This window comes from Carcharodon carcharias, chromosome 29 (genome assembly GCF_017639515.1).
Source record: "Carcharodon carcharias isolate sCarCar2 chromosome 29, sCarCar2.pri, whole genome shotgun sequence".
In the NCBI taxonomy this organism is placed as follows: domain Eukaryota; kingdom Metazoa; phylum Chordata; class Chondrichthyes; order Lamniformes; family Lamnidae; genus Carcharodon; species Carcharodon carcharias.
This window is the reverse complement of record NC_054495.1, coordinates 5480115-5497433: the sequence shown is the minus strand read 5'-3', so window position 1 is coordinate 5497433 and position 17319 is coordinate 5480115. Positions and strand designations below refer to the sequence as shown.

The 17319-nt window shown below is 51.1% G+C and overlaps 1 protein-coding gene across 4 annotated transcripts in view; it reads left to right on the top strand.

Moving 5' to 3' along the window:
- Positions 1–17319, top strand: part of LOC121271046 (E3 ubiquitin-protein ligase CBL-like) — an 81361-nt gene that overhangs the window by 28148 nt on the left and 35894 nt on the right. For all 4 annotated transcript variants that reach the window (XM_041176748.1, XM_041176746.1, XM_041176747.1 and 1 more), the window contains exon 2: positions 16130–16276. In XM_041176748.1, the coding sequence (XP_041032682.1) occupies positions 16130–16276 (147 nt within the window). The remainder of the gene's footprint in view (positions 1–16129; positions 16277–17319) is intronic.

Sequence of the window (17319 nt, the reverse complement as noted above, 5' to 3'; positions counted from 1 at the left end):
AGTCCGTGTTCAAATGCAACAAGAGCTGAACAATATCCAGGCTTGGGCTGACAAGAGGCAAGTAACATTCACGCCACACAAGTGTCAGGCAATGACCATCTCCAACAAGACAGAATCCAACTATCACCCCTTGATGTTCAATGGCATTACCATCACTGAATCACCCACTATCAACATCCTAGAGAGTTACCATTGGCCAGAAACTGAACTGGACAAGCCATACACATACTGTGGCTATAAGAACAGGACAGAGGCTATGAATCGTGGAACTAGTAACTCACCTCTTGACTCCCCAAAGCCTGTGCACCATCTACAAGGCACAAGTCAGGAGTGTGATGGAATACTCCCCGCTTGCCTGGATGAGTGCAGCTCCCACAACACTCAAGAAGCTCGACACCATCCAGGACAAAGCAGCCCCGCTTGATTGGCACCACATCCACAAACATTCACTCCCTCCACCACCGACGCACAGTAGCAGCAGTGTGTACCATCTACAAGATGCACTGCAGCAACTCACCAAGGCTCCTTCGACAGCACCTTCCAAACCCGGCATCACTACCATCTAGAAGGGCAAGGGCATATATTGGAAATATATCGCTGTCCCTTCACTGTCGCTGTGTCAATATCCTGGAACTCCCTCCCTAACAGCACTGTGGGTGTACCTACACCACATGGACTGCAGTGGCTCAAGAAGGCAGCTCACCACCACCTTCCAAAAGATAACTGATGGGTGCTAAATGCCGGCCCAGCCAGCAAACCCCACATCCTGTGAATTAATAAAAATAGTCCCTCCTTATCTCCGTAATATTGTCCAGGCACTACAATCCCCCCTATCTCTTGAACCTCCTCCAGTCCATATAACCCTCCCTATTTCTGTAATCTCCTCCAGCCCCTACAACCCTCCCTATCCCTGTAACCTCTTCCAGTCCATACAATCCTCCCTATCTCTGTAACCTCCTCCAGCCCCTACAACCCTCCCTATCTCTATAACCTCCTCCAGTCCATACAACCCTCCCTATCTCTGTAACCTGCTCCAGCACCTACAACCCTCCCTATCCCTGTAAACTCCTCCAGTCCCTACAATCCTCCCTACCTCTGTAGCCCCCTCCAGCACCTACAACCCACCGAATCCCTGTAATCTCCTCCAGTCTCTACAATTCTCCCTATCTCTGCAACCTCCTCCATTCCATACAACCCTCCCTATATCTGTACCCTTCTGCTGTCCCAATAATCCGTTCTATCTCTGTAACCTCCTCCAGTCTCGACAGCTCACCCTATCTCTGTAACCTCCTCCAGTCCCTACAACCCTCCCTAAACCTGTAACCACCTCCAACCGCTACAACACTCCATATTTCTGTAACCTCCTCCAGCCCCTACAACCACCCCTATATCTATAACCTTCTCTATCCTCCTACAACCCACCCTATCTTTGTAGCCTACTCCAACCACTACAACCCGCCATATCCCGGTAACATCCTCAAGTCCCCACAACCCACCCCATCTCTGTAACCACCTCCAGCCGCCGACAAACCCCCCTATCTCTGTAACCTCCTATAGGACCTACAGATCTCCCTATCTCTGTAACCTCTTCCAGCCCCTCTAAACCTCCTACAACCCACCCTATCTCCATAACCTCTTCCAGTCCCTACAACACTCCCTATCTCTGTAACCTCCTCCAGCCCCTAAAACCTCCCAATCTCTGTAACCTCCTCCAGCCCCTAAAACCATCCCTATCTTTGTAAACTCCACCAGTTCCTACAGCCCTCCTTAACTCTGTAACCTCCTCCAGCCCCTACAACCCTCCCTATCTCTGTAACCTCCTCCAGTCCCTACAGCCCTACTTATCTGTGTAACCTCCTCAAACCCCTAAAGCCCTCCCTATCCCTGCAACCTCCTCCAGACCCTACAACCCTCCCTATCTCTGTAACCTCCTCCAGCTACCTACAAACCTCCCTATCTCTGTGAGCTTCTCCAGCCCCCTACAACTCTCCCTATCTCTGTAAGCTCCTCCAGCACCAACAATCCTACCTATCTCTGTAACCTCCTCCAGACCCTACAATCCCCCCTATCTCTATAACCTTCTCTAGCCCCCTACAACTCTTCCTATCTCTGTTAACTCCTCTAGCCCCTATAAGTCTCCCCATCTCTGTAACCACCTCCAGCCGCCTACAACCCTCCCTATCTCAGTAACCTCCTCCAGCTCCTGCATCCCTCCCTATCTCAGTAAACTCCTCCAGCCCCGACCTCCCTCCCTATCTCTGTAACCTCCTCCAGCTCCTACATCCCTCCCTATCTTTGTAACCTCCTCCAGTCTCTACAACCCTCCCTATTGGTGTACCCTCCTCCAGCCGCCAACAACCCTCCATATCTCTGTAACCTCCTACAGCCCCTCCAACCATCCCTCTCTCTATTATCTCCTCCACCCCCTACAACCGGCCCTATCTCTATAACCTTCTCTAGCCCCCTGCAACTCTCCCTCTCTCTTCAACCACCTCCGGCCCCTACAACCCTCCCTATCTCTGTAACCTCCTCCAATCCCTACAACCCTCCCTATCTCTTTAACCACATCCAGCCCCTACAACCCTCCCTATCTTTGTAACCTCCTCCAACCACAACAACCCTCCCTATCTCTGTAAAGCTCCTCCAGCCCCTATAACCCTCCTTATCTTTGTAAACTCCACCAGTCCCTACAGCCCTCCTTATCTCTGTAACCTCCTCCAGCCCCTACAGTCCTCCCTATCTGTGTAACCTCCTCCAGTCCCTAAAGCCCTACCTATCTGTGTAACCTCCTCAAACCCCTACAGCCTTCCCTATCCCTGCAACCTCCTCCAGACCCTACAACCCTCCCTATCTCTGTAACCTCCTCCAGCTACCTACAAACCTCCCTATCTCTGTGAGCTTCTCCAGCCCCCTACAACTCTCCCTATCTCTGTAAGCTCCTCCAGCACCAACAATCCTACCTATCTCTGTAACCTCCTCCAGACCCTACAATCCCCCCTATCTCTATAACCTTCTCTTGCCCCCTACAACTCTTCCTATCTCTGTTAACTCCTCTAGCCCCTATAAGTCTCCCCATCTCTGTAACCACCTCCAGCCGCCTACAACCCTCCCTATCTCAGTAACCTCCTCCAGCTCCTGCATCCCTCCCTATCTCAGTAAACTCCTCCAGCCCCGACCTCCCTCCCTATCTCTGTAACCTCCTCCAGCTCCTACATCCCTCCCTATCTTTGTAACCTCCTCCAGTCTCTACAACCCTCCCTATTGGTGTACCCTCCTCCAGCCGCCAACAACCCTCCATATCTCTGTAACCTCCTACAGCCCCTCCAACCATCCCTCTCTCTATTATCTCCTCCACCCCCTACAACCGGCCCTATCTCTATAACCTTCTCTAGCCCCCTGCAACTCTCCCTCTCTCTTCAACCACCTCCGGCCCCTACAACCCTCCCTATCTCTGTAACCTCCTCCAGCTCCTACAACCCTCCCTATCTCTGTAACCACCTCCAATCCCAACAACCCTCCCTATCTCTTTAACCACATCCAGCTCCTACAACCCTCCCTACCTTTGTAACCTCCACCAGTCCCTTAAACCCTCCCTATCTCTGTAAACTCCTCCAGCCCCTACAACCTTCCCTATCTGTGTAACCTCCTCCAGACCCTACAACCCTCCCTATCTCTGTAACCTCCTCCATCCCCTACAACCCTCCTATCTCTGTAACCCCCTCCAGCTCCTACACCCCTTCGAGGTCTCTGTGCTCATCTAATTCCGGCCTCTTGTGCTCCAAACGATTTCCCATCGCTCCACCATTGACGGCCGTGCCTGTAGCTGCCTGGGGCCCTGATCTCTGAAATTCCCTCCCTAAACCTGTGTGACTCCCTTTCCTGATTTAAGAACAACCTTTGACTGACCTTCTGATGACTGTTAGGCTTTGTCCGTATGGTGGTTCAGTGCCAAATTATATTTGCTTATTGTTCCTACGAAAAGCAACGGGGCGGTTTGGCTCCCTTATTGGTGCTATATAAATGCACGTTATGGCCTTGTTCATCTCAGTGATGGGCTTTGGAATCCAGAGTCGGTAGTCATTATCTCTGTAACTTCCTTCAGTCCCTATAGCCCTTCCTATCTGTGTAACCTCCTTGAGTCCTTATAGCCCACCCTATCTGTGTAACCTCCTCCAATCCCTATAGTCCTCCCTATCTGTGTAACCTCCTCCAGTCCCTATAGCCCTCCCTATCTGTGTAACCTCCTCCAGTCCTTATAGCCCTCCCTATCTGTGTAACCTCCTCCAGTCCCTATAGCCCTCCCTATCTGTGTAACCTCCTCCAGTCCCTATAGCCCACCCTATCTGTGTAACCTCCTCCAGTCCCTATAGTCCTCCCTATCTGTGTAACCTCCTCCAGTCCCTATAGTCCTTCCTATCTGTGTAACCTCCTCCAGTCTTTATAGTCCTCGCTATCTCTGTAACCTCCTCCAGTCCCTATATCCCTCCCTAATTGTGTAACCTCCTCCAGTCCCTATAGCCCTCCCTATCTGTGTAACCTCCTCCAGTCCCTATAGCCCACCCTATCTGTGTAACCTCCTCCAGTCCCTATAGTCCTCCCTATCTCTGTAACCTCCTCCAGTCCCTATAGCCCTCCCTATCTGTGTAATCTCCTCCAATCCATACAACCCTCCCTATCTCTTTAACCACATCCAGCCCCTACAACCCTCCCTACCTCTGTAACCTCCTCCAGTCCCTTCAACCCTCCCTATCTCTGTAACCTCCTCCAGCCCCTACAACCCTCCCTATCTCTGTAATCTCCTCCAGCCCCTACAACCCTCCCTATCTCTGTAACCTCCTCCAGCCCCTACAACCCTCCTATCTCTGTAACCTCCTCCAGCTCCTGCATCCCTCCCTATCTCTGTAACCTCCTCCAGCCCCTACAACCCTCCCTATCTGTGTAACCTCCTCCAGCCCCTACAACCCTCCCTATCTCTGTAACCTCCTCCAGCCCCTACAACCCTCCTATCTCTGTAACCTCCTCCAGCTCCTGCATCCCTCCCTATCTCTGTAACCTCCTCCAGCCCCTACAACCCTCCCTATCTGTGTAACCTCCTCCAGCCCCTATAGCCCTCCCTATTTGTGTAACATCCTCCAGCCCCTACAACCCTCCCTATCTGTGTAACCACCTCCAGTCCCTATAGCCCTCCCTATCTCTGTAACCTCCTCCAGTCCCTGTTGTCCTCCCTATATGTGTAACCTCCTCCACCCCCTACAACCCTCCCTATCTCTGTAACCTCCTCCAGCCCCTACAATCCTCCCTATATCTGTAATCCCCTCTAGCCCCTACAACCTTCCCCATCTCTGTAACCTCCTCCTGCCCCTTCAATCCTCACTATCTCTGTAACCTCCTCCAGCCCCTACAACCCTTCGTATCCCTGTAACCTCCTCCAGCTCCTTCAACCCTCCCTTTCTGTGTAATCTCCTCCAGCCCCTACAACCCTCCCTATATCTGTAAACTCCTCCAGCCCCTACAACCCTCCCTATCCCTGTAACCTCCTCCAGCTCCTACAACCCTCCCTATCTCTGTAACTCCTCCAGCCCCTAAAACCCTCCTTATATCTGTAAACTCCTCCAGCCCCTACAACCCTCCCTATCTCTGTAATCTCCTCCAGTCCCTACAACCCTCCCTGTCTCTGTAACCTCCTCCAGCCCCTACAACACTCCCTATCTCTGTAACCTCCTCCAGCACCTACAACCCTCCCTGTCTCTGTAACCTCCTCCAGCCCCTACAACCCTCCCTACCTCTGTAACCTCCTCCAGTTCCTTCAACTCTCCCTATCTCTGTAACCTCCTCCAGCCCCTACAACCCTCCCTATCTCTGTAACCTCCTCCAGCCCCTACAACCCTCCCTATCTCTGTAACCTCCTACGGCCCCTACAACCCTCCCTATCTTTGTAACCTCCTCCAACCACAACAACCCTCCCTATCTCTGTAAAGCTCCTCCAGCCCCTACAACCCTCCTTATCTTTGTAAACTCCACCAGTCCCTACAGCCCTCCTTATCTCTGTAACCTCCTCCAGCCCCTACAGTCCTCCCTATCTGTGTAACCTCCTCCAGTCCCTATAGCCCTACCTATCTGTGTAACCTCCTCAAACTCCTACAGCCTTCCCTATCCCTGCAACCTCCTCCAGACCCTACAACCCTCCCTATCTCTGTAACCTCCTCCAGCTACCTACAAACCTCCCTATCTCTGTAAGATTCTCCAGCCCCCTACAACTCTCCCTATCTCTGTAAGCTCCTCCAGCACCAACAATCCTACCTATCTCTGTAACCTCCTCCAGCCCCTACAATCCCCCCTATCTCTATCACCTTCTCTAGCCCCCTACAACTCTTCCTCTCTCTGTTAACTCCTCTAGCCCCTATAAGTCTCCCCATCTCTGTAACCACCTCCAGCCGCCTACAACCCTCCCTATCTCAGTAACCTCCTCCAGCTCCTACATCCCTCCATTTCTCAGTAACCTCCTCCAGCTCTTGCATCCCTCCCTATCTTAGTAAACTCCTCCAGCCCCGACATCCCTCCCTATCTCTGTAACCTCCTCCAGCTCCTACATCCCTCCCTATCTTTGTAACCTCCTCCAGTCTCTACAACCCTCCCTATTGGTGTACCCTCCTCCAGCCGCCAACAACCCTCCATATCTCTGTAACCTCCTACAGCCCCACCAACCATCCCCCTCTCTATTATCTCCTCCACCCCCTACAACCGGCCCTATCTCTATAACCTTCTCTAGCCCCCTGCAACTCTCCCTCTCTCTTCAACCACCTCCGGCCCCTACAACCCTACCTATCTCTGTAACCTCCTCCAATCCCTACAACCCTCCTTATATATTTAATCTCCTCCAGCCCCTACAACCCTCCCTATCAGTGTACCCTCCTCCAGCCCCTACAACCCTCCCTATCTCTGTAACCTCCTCCAGCCCCTACAACTCTCCGTATCTCTGTAACCTCCTCCTGCCCCTTCAACCCTCCCTATCTCTGTAACCTCCTCCAGACCCTACAACCCTCCCTATCTCTGTAACCTCCTCCAGCCCCTACAACTCTCCGTATCTCTGTAACCTCCTCCTGCCCCTTCAACCCTCCCTATCTCTGTAACCTCCTCCAGACCCTACAACCCTCCCTATCTCTGTAACCTCCTCTATCTCCTACAACCCTCCCTATCTCTGTAATCTCCTCCAGCTCCTGCATCCCTCCCTATCTATGTAACCTCCTCCATCCCCTACAACCCTCCTATCTCTGTAACCTCCTCCATCCCCTACAACCCTCCCTATCTCTGTAACCTCCTCCATCCCCTACAACCCTCCCTATCTCTGTAATCTCCTCCAGCTCCTACATCCCTCCCTATCTCTGTAACCTCCTCCAGCCCCTACAACCCTCCCTATCTCTGTAACCTCCTCCAGCCCCTGCAACCCTCCCTATCTCTGTAACCTCCTCCATCCCCTACAACCCTCCCTATCTCTGTAACCTCCTCCATCCCCTACAACCCTCCTATCTCTGTAACCTCCTCCAGCTCCTACATCCCTCCCTATCTTTGTAACCTCCTCCAGTCTCTACAACCCTCCCTATTGGTGTACCCTCCTCCAGCCGCCAACAACCCTCCATATCTCTGTAACCTCCTACAGCCCCTCCAACCATCCCTCTCTCTATTATCTCCTCCACCCCCTACAACCGGCCCTATCTCTATAACCTTCTCTAGCCCCCTGCAACTCTCCCTCTCTCTTCAACCACCTCCGGCCCCTACAACCCTCCCTATCTCTGTAACCTCCTCCAGCTCCTACAACCCTCCCTATCTCTGTAACCACCTCCAATCCCAACAACCCTCCCTATCTCTTTAACCACATCCAGCTCCTACAACCCTCCCTACCTTTGTAACCTCCACCAGTCCCTTAAACCCTCCCTATCTCTGTAAACTCCTCCAGCCCCTACAACCTTCCCTATCTGTGTAACCTCCTCCAGCCCCTACAACCCTCCCTATCTCTGTAACCTCCTCCATCCCCTACAACCCTCCTATCTCTGTAACCCCCTCCAGCTCCTACACCCCTTCGAGGTCTCTGTGCTCATCTAATTCCGGCCTCTTGTGCTCCAAACGATTTCCCATCGCTCCACCATTGACGGCCGTGCCTGTAGCTGCCTGGGGCCCTGATCTCTGAAATTCCCTCCCTAAACCTGTGTGACTCCCTTTCCTGATTTAAGAACAACCTTTGACTGACCTTCTGATGACTGTTAGGCTTTGTCCGTATGGTGGTTCAGTGCCAAATTAAATTTGCTTATTATTCCTATGAATAGCCACGGGGCGGCTTGGCTCCCTTATTGGTGCTATATAAATGCACGTTATGGTCTTGTTCATCTCAGTGATGGGCTTTAGAATCCAGAATCAGCTGTTATTATCTCTGTAACCTCCTCCAGTCCTTATAGCCCTCCCTATCTCTGTAACCTCCTCCAGTCCCTATAGCCCTCCCTATTTGTGTAACAACCTCCAGCCCCTACAACCCTCCCTATCTGTGTAACCTCCTCCAGTCCCTATAGCCCTCCCTATCTCTGTAACCTCCTCCAGTCCCTGTTGTCCTCCCTATATGTGTAACCTCCTCCAGTCCCTATAGCCCTCCCTATCTCTGTAACCTCCTCCAGTCCCTATAGCCTACCCTATCTCTGTAACCTCCTCCAGTCCCTATAGCCCTCCCTATCTCTGTAACCTCCTCCAGCCCCTACAATCCTCCCTATCAGTGTACCCTCCTCCAGCCCCTACAACCCTCCCTATCTCTGTAATCCCCTCTAGCCCCTACAACCCTCCCTATCTGTGTAATCTCCTCCAGCCCCTACAACCCTCCCTATCTCTGTAACTCCTCCAGCCCCTAAAACCCTCCTTATGTCTGTAATCTCCTCCAGTCCCTACATCCCTCCCTGTCTCTGTAACCTCCTCCAGCCCCCACAACACTCCCTATCTCTGTAACCTCCTCCAGCACCTACAACCCTCCCTATCTCTGTAACCTCCTCCAGCCCCTACAACCCTCCCTACCTCTGTAACCTCCTCCAGTTCCTTCAACCCTCCCTACCTCTGTAACCTCCTCCAGTTCCTTCAACCCTCCCTATCTCTGTAACCTCCTCCAGCCCCTACAACCCTCCCTACCTCTGTAACCTCCTCCAGTTCCTTCAACCCTCCCTACCTCTGTAACCTCCTCCAGTTCCTTCAACCCTCCCTATCTCTGTAGCCTCCTGCAGCCCCTACAACCCTCCCTATCTCTGTAACCTCCTCCAGCCCCTACAACTCTCCATATCTCTGTAACCTCCTCCTGCCCCTTCAACCCTCCCTATCTCTGTAACCTCCTCCAGACCCTACAACCCTCCTTATCTCTGTAACCTCCTCCAGCCCCTCCAACTCTCCGTATCTCTGTAACCTCCTCCTGCCCCTTCAACCCTCCCTATCTCTGTAACCTCCTCCAGACCCTACAACCCTCCCTATCTCTGTAACCTCCTCTAGCTCCTACAATCCTCCCTATCTCTGTAATCTCCTCCAGCTCCTGCATCCCTCCCTATCTATGTAACCTTCTCCAGTTCCTACAACCCTCCCTATCTCTGTAACCTCCTCTGGCTCCTACAACCCTCCCTATCTCTGTAATCTCCTCCAGCTCCTTCATCTCTCCCTATATATGTAACCTTCTCCAGCACCTACAACCCTCCCTATCTCTGTAACCTCCTCCAGCCCCTACAACCCTCGCTATATCTTTAATCTCCTCCAGCCCCTACAACCCTCCCTATCTCTGTAACCTCCTCCATCCCCTACAACCCTCCCTATCTCTGTAACCTCCTCCAGCCCCTACACCCTCCCTATCTCTGTAACCTCCTCCAGCCCCTACAACCCTCCCTATCTCTGTAACCTCCTCCAGCCCCTACAACCCTCCCTATCTCTGTAACCTCCTCCAGCCCCTACAACCCTCCCTATCTCTGTAACCCCCTCCAGCTCCTACAACCCTCCCTATCTCTGTAACCTCCTCCATCCCCTACAACCCTCCTATCTCTGTAACCCCCTCCAGCCCCTACAACCCTCCCTACCTTTGTAACCTCCACCAGTCCCTTAAACCCTCCCTATCTCTGTAACCTCCTCCAGCCCCTACAACGCCCCCTATCTCTGTAACCTCCTCCAGCCCCTACAACCTTCCCTATCTGTGTAACCTCCTCCAGTCCCTATAGCCCTCCCTATCTGTGTAACCTCCTCCAGTCCTTATAGCCCTCCCTATCTGTGTAACCTCCTCCAGTCCCTATAGCCCTCCCTATCTGTGTAACCTCCTCCAGTCCTTATAGCCCTCCCTATCTGTGTAACCTCCTCCAATCCCTATAGTCCTCCCTATCTGTGTAACCTCCTCCAGTCCCTATAGCCCTCCCTATCTGTGTAACCTCCTCCAGTCCTTATAGCCCTCCCTATCTCTGTAACCTCCTCCAGTCCCTATAGCCCTCCCTATTTGTGTAACAACCTCCAGCCCCTACAACCCTCCCTATCTGTGTAACCTCCTCCAGTCCCTATAGCCCTCCCTATCTCTGTAACCTCCTCCAGTCCCTGTTGTCCTCCCTATATGTGTAACCTCCTCCAGTCCCTATAGCCCTCCCTATCTGTGTAACCTCCTCCAGTCCCTATAGCCCACCCTATCTGTGTAACCTCCTCCAGTCCCTATAGTCCTCCCTATCTCTGTAACCTCCTCCAGTCCCTATAGCCCTCCCTATCTGTGTAATCTCCTCCAATCCATACAACCCTCCCTATCTCTTTAACCACATCCAGCCCCTACAACCCTCCCTACCTCTGTAACCTCCTCCAGTCCCTTCAACCCTCCCTATCTCTGTAACCTCCTCCAGCCCCTACAACCCTCCCTATCTCTGTAATCTCCTCCAGCCCCTACAACCCTCCCTATCTCTGTAACCTCCTCCAGCCCCTACAACCCTCCTATCTCTGTAACCTCCTCCAGCTCCTGCATCCCTCCCTATCTCTGTAACCTCCTCCAGCCCCTACAACCCTCCCTATCTGTGTAACCTCCTCCAGCCCCTACAACCCTCCCTATCTCTGTAACCTCCTCCAGCCCCTACAACCCTCCTATCTCTGTAACCTCCTCCAGCTCCTGCATCCCTCCCTATCTCTGTAACCTCCTCCAGCTCCTACAACCCTCCCTATCTCTGTAACCACCTCCAATCCCAACAACCCTCCCTATCTCTTTAACCACATCCAGCTCCTACAACCCTCCCTACCTTTGTAACCTCCACCAGTCCCTTAAACCCTCCCTATCTCTGTAAACTCCTCCAGCCCCTACAACCTTCCCTATCTGTGTAACCTCCTCCAGACCCTACAACCCTCCCTATCTCTGTAACCTCCTCCATCCCCTACAACCCTCCTATCTCTGTAACCTCCTCCATCCCCTACAACCCTCCTATCTCTGTAACCTCCTCCATCCCCTACAACCCTCCTATCTCTGTAACCTCCTCCAGCCCCTACAACCCTCCCTATCTCTGTAACCTCCTCCATCCCCTACAACCCTCCTATCTCTGTAACCCCCTCCAGCTCCTACAACCCTCCCTATCTCTGTAACCTCCTCCATCCCCTACAACCCTCCTATCTCTGTAACCCCCTCCAGCTCCTACACCCCTTCGAGGTCTCTGTGCTCATCTAATTCCGGCCTCTTGTGCTCCAAACGATTTCCCATCGCTCCACCATTGACGGCCGTGCCTGTAGCTGCCTGGGGCCCTGATCTCTGAAATTCCCTCCCTAAACCTGTGTGACTCCCTTTCCTGATTTAAGAACAACCTTTGACTGACCTTCTGATGACTGTTAGGCTTTGTCCGTATGGTGGTTCAGTGCCAAATTATATTTGCTTATTGTTCCTACGAAAAGCAACGGGGCGGTTTGGCTCCCTTATTGGTGCTATATAAATGCACGTTATGGCCTTGTTCATCTCAGTGATGGGCTTTGGAATCCAGAGTCGGTAGTCATTATCTCTGTAACTTCCTTCAGTCCCTATAGCCCTTCCTATCTGTGTAACCTCCTTGAGTCCTTATAGCCCACCCTATCTGTGTAACCTCCTCCAATCCCTATAGTCCTCCCTATCTGTGTAACCTCCTCCAGTCCCTATAGCCCTCCCTATCTGTGTAACCTCCTCCAGTCCCTATAGCCCTCCCTATCTCTGTAACCTCCTCCAGTCCCTATAGCCCTCCCTATTTGTTTAACATCCTCCAGCCCCTACAACCCTCCTATCTCTGTAACCCCCTCCAGCCCCTACAACCCTCCCTATCTGTGTAACCTCCTCCATCCACTACAACCCTCCCTATCTCTGTAACCTCCTCCAGCCCCTACAACCCTCCCTATCTCTGTAACCTCCTCCAGCCCCTACAACCCTCCCTATCTCTGTAACCTCCTCCATCCCCTACAACCCTCCCTATCTGTGTAACCTCCTCCAGCCCCTACAACCCTCCTATCTCTGTAACCTCCTCCATCCCCTACAACCCTCCCTATCTGTGTAACCTCCTCCAGCCCCTACAACCCTCCTATCTCTGTAACCCCCTCCAGCTCCTACACCCCTTCGAGGTCTCTGTGCTCATCTAATTCCGGCCTCTTGTGCTGCAAACGATTTCCCATCGCTCCACCATTGACGGCCGTGCCTGTAGCTGCCTGGGGCCCTGATCTCTGAAATTCCCTCCCTAAACCTGTGTGACTCCCTTTCCTGATTTAAGAACAACCTTTGACTGACCTTCTGATGACTGTTAGGCTTTGTCCGTATGGTGGTTCAGTGCCAAATTATATTTGCTTATTGTTCCTACGAAAAGCCACGGGGCGGTTTGGCTTCCTTATCGGTGCTATATAAATGCACGTTATGGTCTTGTTCATCTCAGGGATGGGATTTGGAATCCAGAGGAGGCAGTCATTAAACCACAGTCTAGCTAAACTGTGGTTTTCAGGCCATGAGTTTGTTTCTTCCTTGCACCAAGCAACCAACCTTGCAACCAGGGCTGAAGCATTGAGAGAACTCTTGAAAATCCCAAACGCGTGATTAAATTAGGTTCCCTTAGCTTTCGGTAATCGGCGTAAAAAATCTCCGTGGGGAGAAATTGCCCACCTCAGTTAGACTGTGGCTTTTGAATAATTGATTCTGTGCCAAGCCTTCAGGGACCGGGCCTTAAATGAGGCCCTCTCAGGATATCTTGAAATAAGAACGGGAAGTAATAGTTCGATTGTTGCTTTATTGCATTGTTTGCTTCTTGCAACACGGTGTTAAGTTCCATTCCTCGGACCCTTGTCCTGGAAGTGCTGAGTGGGTCTGGCTTCACCGGACCGGACTGATCTCCCATGAATGAAGCAGCCATGTCTCGTGCTCTCCGAAGCACGGCGGCCAGAGCGCCCTGACTTTCTTGGCTTTGAGCCAGGAGGTCGAGAGTTCGAGATCCCACTCCAGAGAATTGAGCATCATTAAGGATGACGTGCTCAGTAGGGTACTGAGGGAGTGCTGCACTGTTGGACGGTCAGTACTGAGGGAGTGCTGCACTGTTGGAGGGTCAGTACTGAGGGAGTGCTGCACTGTTGGAGGGTCAGTACTGAGGGAGTGCTGCACTGTTGGAGGGTCAGTACTGAGGGAGTGCTGCACTGTCGGAGGGTCAGTACTGAGGGAGTGCTGCACTGTCGGAGGGTCAGTACTGAGGGAGTGCTGCACTGTCGGAGGGTCAGTACTGAGGGAGTGCTGCACTGTCAGAGGGTCAGTACTGAGGGAGTGCTGCACTGACTGAGGGTCAGTACTGAGGGAGTGCTGCACTGACTGAGGGTCAGTACTGAGGGAGTGCTGCACTGTCAGAGGGTCAGTACTGAGGCAGTGCTGCACTGTCGGAGGGTCAGTACTGAGGCAGTGCTGCACTGTCGGAGGGTCAGTACTGAGGGAGTGCTGCACTGTCAGAGGGTCAGTACTGAGGGAGTGTTGCACTGTCGGAGGGTCAGTACTGAGGGAGTGCTGCAGTGTCAGAGGGTCAGTACTGAGGGAGCGCTGCACTGTCGGAAGGTCAGTACTGAGGGAGTGTTGAGCTGTCAGAGAGTCAGTACTGAGAGAGTGCTGCACTGTCAGAGGGTCAGTGCCGAGCGAATGCTGCACTGTCGGAAATTCAGAATTGACTGGGGGACTGCATTGTCAGAGAATCAGTACTGAGGGAGTGCTGTACAGTCGGTCTGTCAGTCCCGACGAAGTACTGTACTGTCGGAGGGTCAGTGCTGAGGGAGCACTGCAGTGCCAGAGAGTCAGTAATGAGGGAGTATGGCACTGTTGGAGGTTCAGTACTGAGGGAATGCTGCACTGTCAGAGGGTCAGTGATGAGATAGTGCTGCACTGTCAGTGAATCGGTACTGAGTGGGTGCTGCACTCTAATTGTAATTTTGGTTGTCCTGAAACTAAGACCTGTTTTCATCATATTTTTGTGGTTTATTGTTAAGTAGGTTTATGGGTGTGAATGTAGATGTTCTGCCTGTGTGACTTATTTTGAATTGGAGTCAGATAGTCTGCAATCTTGAAATTACCAAAATAAGCTAGAGCTAAAATGCATTTGAAATGCTAATGAATAAACATGGATGGGTGCTGAGAATGTAGGGTGTGAAGGAAATTTGCATTTTTAGTTTGGGTTTCAAACGGATGATAGGATGTTTGCAACTAACAAGATAAGCAAGGCCAAGCAGTGTGTTTATTTTTCCCAAAGATGCTGACCATATTGGCAACATGAAAGTTTTTATATCATGGGAAAAGTAAATTTCCAAAGTCTTATTGAACAATAGAATTTACAGCTTAAAGATAGAGAAACATATATAAAGAGAATGGTAGGCTATGTTAAGGGGCCATGTAAGATTTAAGAGGACTGTGTAAAACAGCCCTGGGAAAACCTCCAGCCACTTTAACAGTAGCCTGCTGTGTCCTGTAACCAAGGGTCGAGAAAAGCCTTTGGAATTCTACTGTCGTGTGAGTCCTGTGGTAAACTTTCTAGCTTGTTATTCGAATTTAAAATCCATTTTGGACTGTTGCCTTAAAGAGGGTGTGTAGTTGGGAGTCAGGTTAATTAGGAATTTAGGGATTTGTGACAGTAGCAAGTAAACACAACCTTACGTATATGCTTGAAATCTTTTCTTTTGTTCATGAATGTTTTAAGTTAGTTTTTAAAATCTCTAAATGTGTTCGTGGACTCATTACTTCTGAATTCCGTGCACAAATCTCCTTGTAACAAATACAAACTGCAAAACTGTTGTGGTAGCGTGGCGAAGTTTCCCTTGTGGCTGTGGTCCAGCTGGCACACATCACCTGCCACATTATAGCAAGGTAACTCTTTCAAATTAACTTTAGTTGTGTAATTTCATTTTGTGCATTTAATATTAAATTTCACTTTTGTAAATGTAATTTAACATGTAATTTTTAAAATTAGACGGTGTTAGACCGGAAGCCAATGTAGATCAGCGAGGGCAGGGGAATAGGTGAACTGTACAGCATCATTTCAGGACTTAGAGAGGGTGCAGAGGAGATTTAATAGAATGATCCCGGGGATGAAGTTCTACAGTTGATGTGGAGGGATTATCCTCCTTACAGCGGAGAAGGTTAAGGGGGAGATTTAATTGAGGTGCTCAGAATCATGAGGGGTTTGGATAGATTAAATAAAGAGACATTGTTTCCAGTGGCAGGAGGGTCGGTAACCAGAGGGATTCAGATTGAAGAGAATCGGGAAAAGACCCAGAGAGGGAGAAGAGGGGAATTTTATTTTGACACAGCGAGTTGTTGTGATCTGGAAGGCGCTGCCTGAAAGGGCGGTGGAAGCAGATTCAGTAGGGGAATGTTCAAAAAGGGGTAATTAGAGAAATATTTGAAGGGGAAGAATTTGCAGGGATATGGGATAAGATTCGGGGGGGGGGGTTGGTGGGGGCGAGAGTGGAACTAATTGGATAGACCTTTCAAAGAGCCAGTACAGGCACGATGGGCTGAATGGCCTCCTCCTGAGCTGTTTGAATCTCTGATTGTAAATGCGCTGAAACCAGGGCGGAATGTTAATCCCTCGGTTATAATCTCATTCCCACTAACCGTGCCTTCCATTTCCTTCCCTGACAGACGCAGTTTGATCAAACTATCCCTGATCTTCAGTCACATGCTAGCCGAACTCCGAGCAATATTCCCAAATGGCTTCTACCAGGGAGACACCTACCGGATCACCAAAATGGACGCTGCCGAGTTCTGGAAGAAATCCTTTGGCGATGAGTGAGTAACATGAAATGGTTCATGTTGGAGGCCGACATGGTCAGGGTCCTGTCAAACATGGTGGGGTATGGTTTAGATACAGAGTAAAGCTCCCTCTACACTGTCCCCATCAAACACTCCCAGGACAGGTACAGCACGGGGTTAAATACAGAGTAAAGCTCCCTCTACACTGTCCCCATCAAACACTCCCAGGACAGGTACAGCACGGCGTTAGATACAGAGTAAAGCTCCCTCTACACTGTCCCCATCAAACACTCCCAGGACAGGTACAGCACGGGGTTAGATACAGAGTAAATCTCCCTCTACACTGTCCCCATCAAACACTCCCAGGACAGGTACAGCACGGGGTTAGATACAGAGTAAAGCTCCCTCTACACTGTCCCCATCAAACACTCCCAGGACAGGTACAGCACGGGGTTAGATACAGAGTAAATCTCCCCCTACACTGTCTATTAAGTGCTGTGGGCTATAGGCAGGGCAGGTGCCCACTCCTGACTGCCAGCTTCTGCCTGGGGCCGTGCGAAGACGAGGGCAGACATTTTGTGCCCTGTTGTGATGCACTCCAATGTCAAGTAGCCTCATGATGCGCACTGTTGGTGCTGATGCAAATTGATGAGGTACTGGAGGCGGTGACCAGCTGTCTTGTGGAATCGCTCCCGTTCTTGACGCATTGAGTTTAAAAATAAGGGTGAAATTGCAGAGCACCTTTAAGATTTAAAGGGGTACACATCCCCAATGTCTCTTAGAATGGGGGTTGGACATTAAGGTCTGCTTCCATTCCCCAGCGATGATATCCAATGTGTGTAATATTTCAATTCCAAATTAGTCGCTTAATTATTTCTAAATTAGCGGTGATGAAGGCTAACCCTAGTTCATCCTTTATTTTCCCTCTTCACATTCCCTCCATCACCAACCTCTCCCATCTTTCCTCTTTCCAAACTTTCCATCTCCATTTTCCCTCTCCCAATTCCTCTGCTGTTTCCCATCCCTTCCTCCACTTCTCCCATCCGCCTCCTGATTCCTGCTCTCTTTCCCACTATCCC